Below are 11,617 nucleotides of genomic sequence, written 5' to 3'. Positions count from 1 at the left end.
CTGGCAGACAGTTTGGCCTGATTAGGATTGAGTTAAATGTAAAGTAAACAAGGCTTGAGTCCAGCTCATTTCAGAGTCCAATTAAACTTAAATTAATTTGGCCAGCCAGCTGCCAGGCCATCAATATTTGCACACATTGATTGAGTTAACACTTCTTGGCCAAGTTGCAAAATTGGCGTATACTCTTGGCTGGGCTGGACTGACTTGGCCAACTTGGCTGGGATTTTCCGCACATTGGACACAGGCCAGGGAATCATCGCAGGGCTGGAAAATAAACTCATAATTGCCTGAACTTTCGGTTTGGGAGATAAGAACCCAAGGACCAAGGGATAAGGATAATGGAGCGTTGAAAGGGGACACAGCAAACTTTCACATTAGTAATTAATAAAGCTGCTGGGATGTGATGGGCAAAAGTTTTTGCCTCTGATAATTTTGATGTAACTCAGCTTGTGAAGCTCATGTAAATTAAATTACAAGCGGGCAGGCCAGCGGAAGAACACACCCCACATTCACATGCGCTTCGCATCGGATTGAATGGCAAGTGGAAAATGGGAAGTGGAAAGTGGGAAATGGGAAATTGAAACGAAGAAAATTATAATGAGTTCCGTTCTTTCTCGCCAGCGAGAAGCGTCAAGTTTATTTCGGACGGGCATCGCATCCCGGGCTGCTGCATCGACTTCGCTGCCCTATCCGACTACCCGACTATAGCCATCAGGATATCTGTCGGTTGAGCTGTCGCCATGATGTTAATTGCATGTACGAGTGCGCTTTCCCGATGCGCTTTCCCGCTTCTGCGAGACTACGAATTGGTATCGACATACACACAATTTGCATAATTGAAGTGAGCGAGAAATTGCAGCGCATCTAAAATGAGAATTTTCCCTTTTAAGCGAAAAACATCATTTTCATACAGAATGCAAGGATGTTGTGTGCGGGTGTTATGTTAATGCTGTTGTTGTTATCCTCGCACAAAGACAGTCAGCAATTGCATCCGCATCCACATACGCATTCGCATTCAGAGTCCTGCAAATCACAAGGTAGCAGCAATGGATGGATGTCATGGATTGCTGGGTAAATTGATTTTCTGCACTCGGAGTTGAGTTGAGCTGGCATTGCGTTAATAACCAAATTATCCGTAAACAATATTAACAGACAGCAGTTTGTGCGAATTCCGCACGAGAATCCTGGCTCCCCTGGACATCGACGCATCTTATAGCTATTTTAATTAATTCCAGGCAACCGCAAGGCAATCAACTTGCGGTCAGGCGATGGAGTTTTCCACCATCAAATATTGATGGGGAAAACTCTGTCTTCGGCAGCGACCAAGCGTAAGCAGCTCAATTTCAAGCAGCTAGTTAAATATTTCACACTCCAGGGGTCACCCATGGGAGGGATTGCAGGGAGGGGTAGGGTTGCGGCATAGCCGGAAAATCGGGGTGGTGGATGGAAAACTGTTGTATTGTTGTTCGGGCGCTGTTGTGTGTATGCTTTTATTGCAGTTTGGCAAACTTTTATCCCATCAAATATTAACAAGTTTTGGATATTTGCATATCTCACATCTAACAACAGCACGGAGAGATGCTTCCGGCCTGTGAACACTGCGAGAAAGCTAACATCCTTCGGAAATGCATGCATTCAAGTACATTCTATTTAAGTTATGGTAGTAAGTTTCTTAACTGCAAAAAAATGGAGTTTTAAAAGGAAAAATATGCAGCAAATGAAAGTATAACTCACTTAACTTAACTTAGCCAAATCCAAAAGTATAAAATTTAAAGAGAAAAGTGATTTTCCTTGTGAACCTTTTCCCTTTCTTACTATCTCACTACTATGCGACAATAAGACATGCGCATTAGTGTAAATTTGTGGCAATGCTTTTACGCCACTTTAGCGACCAATTCGATTGAAAGTTTCGAGCCAGTTGCTTCGTCAGGCAAATGGAGACAAGTTCTGCAGCATTTTCTGGCCAGCAATTTGTCGATTATAATTTGATACTGATTGCCGCGGCGCACGGGGCGTATGCGCAACGTGTCGCTGTGTAACTGGCGTGTGACCTCTGTCTGCGGTTGCAACTGTGCCGCATTCATTGCTTGTTGCTGCGCGACATTAAGTGGCGCATTATGCACACTGAATGGGCGCGGTCATGGTTCTGGCCACATAAATCACTTGCAGGCAAACAAGCGCGCAACTTGGTTGCATTAAATTTGCATAACTTTCCGCTGTTGCTTCGAACGGCTCACTCACTTGCGGGGCGTGCAGTTTGCGCTTAAAAACTTGCGCAACTTTTGCAGTATTCGCTAGTTGGTGGCCACCAAGCGCGGCCATCTACTACATACAATGTACTATTAACGCTGACAAGCAACAAATGTTTGCGGAAATCTGGGGGAAATCTAAGGGAAATCTGGGGAAATGCACTTGCCATTAAGAACAGCCAGGGGAATACGAGCTTAATTTGAATTCTGCCACCCGCTTCTATTGGCAAACTTCAATAAATTACACCACCATTAATCCTGGCTGCCAGGCGAAAACGTGACGCGAGTTCTCCACTCAAAGGCAGGAAGCCAGCGATTCCTTAACCAAACGACTTCGATTTCCATGTGTGCTTGCGCTTGTTTGTTTGCGTTTTCAATTTACCCGCCACAATGAGGCAAATTGGAACGGGGACTCGCTCATTTCGTTTGCCAAACGGGTAAACAATTTTCCACACCAAAACGAATTTCGCAAATTGATAATCATCGGCGTTGGGAGCGGCAGCGACGACGAGTACACACACATTGAAATTGCTGAAAAAGGAATTTCGGTTCGTGTCTAAAGCGGTTGAATCAGAAGCATTTCTGCTTCGAATGAATGAAAATGCAACAAAGTCGTTTAAATGGTCCTCTGAACCGGATGAATCGGAGCTGTCCTTGCTCAAAACCGCATCATCTGCATAATAATATCCATTCGTTGATGGCAATGATAAGCAAGTAAAAACAAAGCAGCGGAAAATCGCATTAAAATTAATTATGCTTTTTCATTTCGTTTTCATTTCGAAAGTGCACACAGAAGATGGCGAAAAACATTAACATTTTCCTTTTTTTTCCCAGCGTTTTTACTTACTATCTATTGTTGTGACAGCTGCAAAATGAATATCATAAATATCAAAGCTTTGTGCCGACCGCGGAAAAACTATGCCATAAATTCATTGACAAAACTGCGACTGGCCATCCGAGGAATTATGACATAAACTCAATTATGGAACACTGCTCAGCAGGTTAATAAAACGAAGGCTGGCAGTAGAATAGGCGGCAATTAATGGTAGAACGTGGCCGGGCATTAGCTCTAACTGCCATCAAAGCCAAAGCCAAGGCGCCATGCACGACTTGATCAAGAAATACAAGCGGAAATAACTACTCATTAAGCGCGATGGCCACGTAAACTGCCAACAGTCCATTGGGGGCTACGAAATGGCGTCAGGGAGTGGGCAGTTGGGAATTGGGAGCTACAAGCTGGGAGCTGGGATCTGGAATCTAGAAGTTGGCAGCTGCAGCTGCAGCAAAACTATAGACACGGAACGTTCGTGTGGTAATAGAAATCATTACAATAAAACCAAATGGGCCCGAAGCAACAGCCAAACGAGGAAATGGCCAAGAAGAGAAAGTCATTTGGCATTTGGCAGCTGGCTGCTGCTCTCAAGCCGCCGAGTCCGAATCCGCAGCTCCGGGATGAGCTGGCCAAAATAAGCGCAGACAAATGGCAGACACGTAGAAGGCATCACGGGCAGTCCAAGTCCAAGACCGAATCCTGCTTCGAGGTCAGGGCAGACAATCAAAATCCATTTGAGACGGAAATGAGCGAAATCAACAACGGCGTCGCTTATTCCTATGGCCGCCCTTTTGCAGATACTTTCATCGCTACACTTGAAGAAATATCTTCCAGTGAACTAGCTTTGAAATATTTAAGCGGAAAGGCTTCATCTCTATCTTCCTTGATGCTAAATAGAATAGAATACATTCCACTTCTAATTAAGACCTTACAAAGACTTAAAAAGCAATTATATATAATATTATAGTTATAAAAACAAAGTACCTTGAAAAATGTATCAAAAATTACTGCCTTACTCGCCATATTTAATTTTTAGTTGCTTAAAAAGTAATATTTTCACTTGCACATATATTTTATAGTACAAAAAGTTTTTCAAGTCAGCTAATAAACGTATTATATTAAATACTACAATTAATGTACAAATTATTTTTATAAGTGCACAAAATGACTTCGGCTGCAGCCGGTCGTGCCATAACTTCACATGAGAAGCCGCATTTTTGTGGCAGAGGCAGAATTATTTTTGGGAAATGTCAAGGCTCCTTGGTGGCTTTAAAATAATTACGATACACACAGAAGGCGACACCGAAAGAGACGGGCATAGTGTGAAGGAGAGAGACGGCGACAAGGAGTCCGTGCGGTTCAGTTCGGTTTGGTTTAGTTTGGTGGATGGAGAAAGGGACAAGCTAAACGCTTCATCGCCTCCATTCGACTTGCTCGGCTGGCTCGACTCCGTTAAGCTTTTGAGCGCATTCCTCAGCTTCTTCGGCATGCAAGTGAAATATGTTTTGATATTAAATTATTGTCGGCACGCCCCAGCAGCCACAACACAACAACACACTCACTCCCAGACTCACACACACACACACGCACACAAACCGATTATATGAGGCACGTGCAGTTCAGGACGCATAATAATTGCCGGTTGATAGCTCAGCCAGAGCCGGGCCCATTGGGAGGATGCGTATCCTTTCGCATCTCGGATCGCTTTCCTTTGCCGGAAAAGCAGGAAAAGCCGCAAGGCCACAAGCCGTTGCCGATATAAAAGCAGGAGCAGTAGCTGTAGCTGTATCTGTATCTGAGCATGAGCTTAGCTGGGACGTACGCTCCAACTGAATTCCGAAAAGCAAAACTGGAATTTTTATTGCAAATTGCGAAATTTTAACTAAAAAAACTGTGCACTGGCTGTAAAAACGATGAACATAGTCCTTGCCCCATTGTTCGGGAAATGCCTCACAAAATGTTCAGTGTCACTGCAAGAAATTGCTACTCGTGCCACTGAAATCAATAGCACTGTGCAACAAGCCATTTGTTACAAACTGTTTAATGAGTTCCCCAAAATGAGTAATATAAAATTGATAAAGGATATATACTATCTTAGGATATAGCATTTAAGTAATTAATTATATTTTATGTTATATATTTTAAATATTTTTCTGCAGGTTTTCCTAGTTGTAGATTTGGTTTCTATGCATCAGATACTGAAAACACTTCTTTTGATTGCGTAGCACTTTTTTTTTGCTCAGCACTTTTGTGCATTTCATGTGCAATCCCCTGGCGAAGATCAAAGTTGTAATTTGAATAATTTATTAGGGTTGAACTTCTTGCGCAGCGGTTAAGAAGTTGTCCAAAGCGCCTTAAAGGTAATAAACAAAACTCTTTCTTTCTGCTTATGATTCGCTGCCGAAAGAAGAATGGCGCAAGAGGAAAACCCGGAAGCAAATCATTGAAATGTTTCATTTCCTCAATTTGAGGTTGGCCAAAGTGAGGGGGAAATTCGTTCGCTTTTTTTCCCCCAGACCAAAGAGAAATAAAGCGGATTCTGAATAAAAAAAAAAAAATAATTCCAAAGTAGCGCAAAGCGGAGGACTATGGCAACTGAACGATTTTGCTGCAAAGGGGATGAGCTGAGGGGGGATGGGGATGGCGGCAGGTGCATCAACAAAAGGTGAAATATATGCATAGAATATTCTCAGTATACGTGGAACGTCAGCGCTTTTCACTCAATTTCCAACTGCAAATCACTTCGCCCACAGTCGCTTTCAATCGACAATATCCGTTTTTATATTTTTGGTCGGTTTTGTCCTTCGGCACGTTCAAGTGCAGCCATTAAATAACTTTTGCTCGAGTGCGTCCAAAAATGTTGTGGGAATTAAAGACGACAAATCACAGAATCGCCAAATTGGTCAAAACAAGTGGAAAATCACAAATTGTGGCCGAAACAGCCGAAACGTGGCCAAGAGCCCACGCTTCCCACTCGCATTGTTTTTTAATTTTATCCGTTTTGATTTTACTCCTCCATTTTTTTTTTTTTTTGTCTGACATCCCGATCCCGATTGATTAGGAGGCCACATTTGAGTATTGATTTACTCGCCCTGATACATCACGTATACGCACTGCTGGCCAGGACTGAGAACCCTGCTACTGCGGCCCGCATCCGCTCGTCTTCCACTCGACTGGCCACCGAATACCTGATACCGTTTTTAGCTAAGACTTCCGATTTCTGTTTGGAGCACATCCTCTTTTCGAATTTCAGGCTTCCGTTTGCTGTAATTTTCATGATTTACCCATCACTGGGCACCTTCTTTCACCTTTTGGAAAAATTGAGCAAATAAGGTTAAATTATACTTATTTATATAGTTAACTTTAATTATAATCATATATTTTCGAAAATATTTTAATCGTTTTCCGTTATTCATATGTATCTATAGCAATAGGAAACCCAATGGGGCAAAAATAATAGCATTGTGAGTTCTGGACTGGACATGCGACACTGGCTGGCGAATTCTCTTTGATGCGTCAGCTCGTAAGAAATATCATATATACACAATTGTTTTCTAATTTTCTCCCGGCGAATCCAATACGCTTGATGGCCAAGGCGTTGGGTAACTTCTTTTATGCACGCAGCGCATTAAATTGAATTTTAAATGAAGATTGATTTTTGCGCCCGACCCGCCGCAATAGAAGCCGAGAGCAAATAAAAGCCGAGAGGGAAAAGTGGAAAAAGGCGAGTGTCCATGCCAAAGCCACTTGCCAAGAAACCAAAAATGAAATAAACCAAAGAATAAAAAAGGGGAGCCCAAAACAAATGCCGTCCATTGTAATTAGAGACAATGGAGGAGCCATCCCTTGTGACTGCAATGCGCGACCCTTTTCGCCTTTTAGCCTCCCAAAAAAAAGAAAGAAAAAAAAACAGCCCCACCTCGCGGTCCTCCTCTCTTATCTAAATTAATTCAAATGCCTGAAAGAAACACAAATAATTAAAATTAATTATGTGGAAAATATTCAATAAGTTGGAAATTATGCAAACGAGCGCAAAGTAAACGCCCCAAAGATAAAACTAAGTGCAATATCGCCCCTTTGTCGGCCATTTGGGGAGCATCGAGCATTTTGTTGGCCAAAAATATCTTCTCATACTTAGCATTGATGGACACGGTCCGTTGGCCGATTGGCGGAACTGATAGACGGATGGCATGATGGCTAGATGGCTGGATGAATGAAGGGATGAATGGATGGGTGCTGAGTTGGATACGCGTACTAGAAGACGCTGGCAGTACTCGAAAGCCCCACCGAATATTCGAAACTATCAGCCAAATGAGCACGAATACTTTGCGTTCGAGTTAGCAACAATTTCCGGCATTTCGTATATAAACTGAAGACCGAAAATGCGCCACATTCAGTGAGTTCGCATCGGTTCGTTTGGATTCGTTGGTCGGCGGCACGTTTTTGCCAACGAAAGTAGCGCAGATTACTTAAAAATACCAAAAACCGAAAAATTGGAACAGCCTCTGCCGGCGGCAGTTTCTCAGTTTCGGATATTTTCAAATATTCCGACTCTCCGATCCGGCATTCCGCGTTCGCATCTGGTGCGAGTACCACGAACAGCTGCTCCCGTTGCTGCTTCGATTCCCATCCTTATTACGCTGTCGGTGGCCGCGCTAAAAACATGAAATTGAAAATCAATCTGGCGTTCCTCCGTGCGACACTCGTCGGTCTCCTGTCCATCATCCTCCTGACACAGACGGCGCATATCGAGGCCTTCGGAGGCGGAGGCGGCTCCTCAGGCAATGGGGCAGTGGTGTCGTGCAAAGAGCTGAGTAAGTGTCTAGGAATGCCGCTAAATATTTTCCAAGGAACTTGAAGAACTACCATGTTTGCATGGAGATTTAAAGATTATCTCATCGGCAGAATATATAAAATAAAATAAGATGCAATATTTATTTACAAACAAACTTCTTTATCCAAACATATTAATATGTTTACAATTTTTAATTCAAAGTGTGACTTTCATGCACAGAAACTGCAATAACCAGTTGAAAGCTTTGCTCTTTAATGTAATTTTTAAACTTTAATATATTAATGCATTGTTCGATTTAGTTTGAAATATCAACAAATAGTAGATTTATTATTTAAATTAAAGTATACCTAATCAGTTTTTCAAATGCTAATAATACTTTGATTGTATTGTTTCAAAGTTTTCTTTCGAAGAAAGTCAATTAAAATCTTCCCAAACAATTTCATTGGCTATCATTTTCGCCACGTAATAATAATTAAATTACAAAGTTTATTGAATATTGTAGGCAAATGGCAATTAGAGCACACGCTCTAAGAATGAAACAATTTGGTACTTGCCAAGTTTTTTCCACATGCTGTGTTTTTTTTTTTTACCTTCTGGCCGGCCAAAGTCAATTTTGTCTGCGAAATTGTTCTATTTTTCCGCTTATGACTACAACGTGGCCAGGGAATTATGAAATATATTGTCGTCCGCCTCGAGCGCCGTATAAATAAACAAACGTAATTGCACTTAATGAGGCCAGTCGAGTCTGCCGACCGAATCGTGGACGCGAATGGAGCATTTCCAGGCGGTGATTAACCAATGAATCCGCACTTTTTCAGACAATGTCAACTGCTATGTGGGCCGCAACGAGGGCAACTTCTGCAGCAGGAAGGATCAGACCAAGGTCGTTACACGCTGGTACTTCGACAAGGGCGTCTGCAAGCCCTTCAACTACAAAGGATGCAACGGCAATCGCAACCGATTCTGCTCGCAGGAAAGCTGCGATGCACGCTGCGGCGATTGATTGGCATCGGTGGATACATCGTACTATATAGATACATAGATACATCTTACCTAGGCGATAAGTTTGTACGCGTATGTTTAGCAAATAGAGATCGTTTCACACTTGAAGAAAAAGAACGTTATTAACTTAATACTCAATTCGCTTAAAACTCAATTACTTACAATTCATTCATTAAAATATGATTTTTACACATCTCGCTCAACTTTTATTTTAAGAGTTAAATGCTTTTACTATTAATCTAAATAAAAATTAAATTTCCATAATATTTTCAAGTTCTCTTACACTGTTCGTTTAAACTCTAAGTGCTGGCATCCAACACTCAAGTGTTTAAGTGTTTTTACCTTTGATCACACGGATTTTGACTAAATGCCGCCCAAAAATAGACACCCAAATGTTGTAAGCTGTCAGCGGTGGATCGGCACTTTGTTCACTGTCAGGGCTATATAAAAAGACGAAAAGAAGCTAAACAAAATGAAATAAAATAGAATAAAGAGAGAGCTACCTGTCAGTGGCATATCAAATGGCCCCCTGACATCGGACTGACATTGTCGCCAAGACATTGACTGCCACCCATTCCGCGGGCTCCTGGTGCTCCATCCTCATCGCTGCTGACGTACTCCACCCACTGCTGCGGCTGGACTTTGTCGAGGAAAGTGGGTTGCCCCACCCCACCAGGTGGCCAGTGTTTTGCACATCAAAGAGCCGTCATCTTTATCCCTTTTTTGCTGCTATCGCCTTACGGCTAATTAAAAAGATCCCCACTCGCAGCTTACCTGCGTTACCTGTTGACCAGGCCGGGCTATCTGGAACAGCATTAATTGCACTGCCGGCATGTGTCCGTTTTGACAGGCCTTTGTTTTGGCCAGGCCAGCAGGCTGGGCGAAAATGGCTTGATTGCTGTGCACAAACAAATGCCAATCAAATGCATAATGGCATCGACGAACAAAACGAGACGAGACGCTCAACATGACATGTCGCTGATGGCAGCACATTAATCTGTTTAAATGACAGCACTCAGGGTATTGGAAAAAAAGGGAATTTGCGAAAGAAATCCACCCGAGTCATGTGCTAAAACTTCGCTGACGATGACGGTAATTTTGGTCAAAAAAAAAAAAAACCAGCACTGGCAATAGCATTTTGCCGGCTAAAACCAAACTACTCAACGCATAATTTCGACAGAGAAAATTTCGCAAAGCGTGCAAGGAAAGCAACTTTTTTTCGCCAGCAATTTGCATGAAATTAGTTTGCTCTCGGATCTAATTGGAAATTTAAAACGTACGAACGCACGCACACGGCGAAAAAGGAAACAAAGGCCACTTTGAGGCTATAATTGAAAAATGGCAAATCCACCAGGCATTAGACATTAGCTCTGCGAGCCGAATAATCAGCGATTGTGCCATAAATGATGCATGAGCCGGAAAAAATGCGAATCGAGACGAAAATTTAGCGCCGTAAAATGTTAGGACCCAAATCTGGGCAGACATCAAATGCATGTAATTTGATTATTTATCACATTTTTGTACATTTAACGACGCAATTGAGTTTTATGTGACCAAAAATGTAGAAGGAGCCCCTACTGTGGCGGTAACGATGATGGGATGTAAATTTCAGGGGCTCCTTGTTCGATTCCGCTTGCAGCATTTCTGGGCATCCTGTAACGCTGCAATTCCATAAAACCGATGGCAGTCCTCCTGCTTTTTGGTCAATCAAAAAAGTTTCGGCCTCCCTGATGGGATGGGATGGAAAAAAAAACGAAAGCAGCCGGCAAAGAACTTTGACAAAGCTCGCAAAAGTATGCTATTCTAAATGTTTTGCTTAGATGGAAAGCAGAATTGTTGTTGCTCTCGGTGCCTGTTGGCCTGTTTATTTATTTGTTTGGATGCCTGTTTTCGAATTGCATAAATGGAAGTATGCCATAAAGCAGGCCAGAGCCACAAGCCAAAGGAATTTATAAAACGCAAAATTTCCTTTTGTTTGCCACCCACAGAAAGTACGCAAACTGTAGAGAGAGCTAAAGTTCCAAACCTACAATTTTTGCAGTGACGACCCCTTTCCCTAATCTGTCCTGCATGTGTTCATATAAATTTTGTGTTTATTCGGGTGCATTTCCACTGCGACGCACACTCAGCCGCAGTCGGCCACGTTTAGTGGCCATGGCTAACACATACACAAGCACTAAGCACCCAACACACTGGATTTCCCCACTGGCTTTTGGGGCTTCATTTCTGTTTATGTGTGTGTGCCAGCTGATATGGGTCAACTCAACTTCTGCAGTTGGGCTTTAACTATTTTTCCGTTTAAATAATTTTGAGGTGCTTCTTTGTGGTTAAGTCTTAGATATGTTTGTGGCCCTTTCTCCCTCCGACTCTTACATCGCCGTCTGGGATTGTATTAAAATTCCGTCTCGAGCGAAGTGGAAACGAAAGTTGAAAGTTACCAATGAAATTTATTGCCATCGACTTTCCAGCGACTTATAAAAAGTTTGCTTTCAGCAATGTTTTTCACTGACTTCACCTTCAAAATGCGCGCCAAAGCGCCGTCGGTGGAAGGAAGCTGTGGCGAAACTTAAACCCTTTGGCCAATTTAATTTCACCGCCGTGGTTGTTGTTGCCTTTGTGTTTTCCACACAAATTGGTTTCTCATTCTGCTTGATTTCATGCACAATCTGGAGACGAGTTTCTCCAGGTGGCATTCGAATACCAACAGTGGTTCCCCCTCCAGTACGTAAACAGTGGAAA

At 42.5% G+C, this 11,617-nt stretch overlaps 1 protein-coding gene across 1 annotated transcript; it reads left to right on the top strand.

Annotated features, from left to right (window-relative positions):
* Window positions 1–7,584: 7,584 nt before the first annotated feature.
* On the top strand, window positions 7,585–9,073 carry LOC117143466 (kunitz-type U19-barytoxin-Tl1a). The gene is made up of 2 exons (XM_033308179.1): window positions 7,585–7,895; window positions 8,695–9,073. The coding sequence occupies exons 1-2, from the start codon at window positions 7,745–7,747 to the stop codon at window positions 8,877–8,879; spliced, it is 336 nt and encodes a 111-aa protein (XP_033164070.1). The 5' UTR covers window positions 7,585–7,744; the 3' UTR covers window positions 8,880–9,073.
* The last annotated feature ends 2,544 nt before the right edge of the window (window positions 9,074–11,617 follow it).

This window comes from Drosophila mauritiana, chromosome 3R (assembly GCF_004382145.1).
Source record: "Drosophila mauritiana strain mau12 chromosome 3R, ASM438214v1, whole genome shotgun sequence".
Lineage (NCBI taxonomy): Eukaryota > Metazoa > Arthropoda > Insecta > Diptera > Drosophilidae > Drosophila > Drosophila mauritiana.
Note: the sequence above shows the minus strand (reverse complement) of the source record. Positions and strands in the feature narration are given on the sequence as shown.

Bases quoted from the DNA above. Each gene is read 5' to 3' on its own strand.
- LOC117143466 (XM_033308179.1), top strand. From the start codon at position 7,745: ATGAAATTGAAAATCAATCTGGCGTTCCTCCGTGCGACACTCGTCGGT. The intron at 7,896-8,694 runs GTAAGTGTCTAG...GCACTTTTTCAG, and splicing joins GGTGTCGTGCAAAGAGCTGA to ACAATGTCAACTGCTATGTG.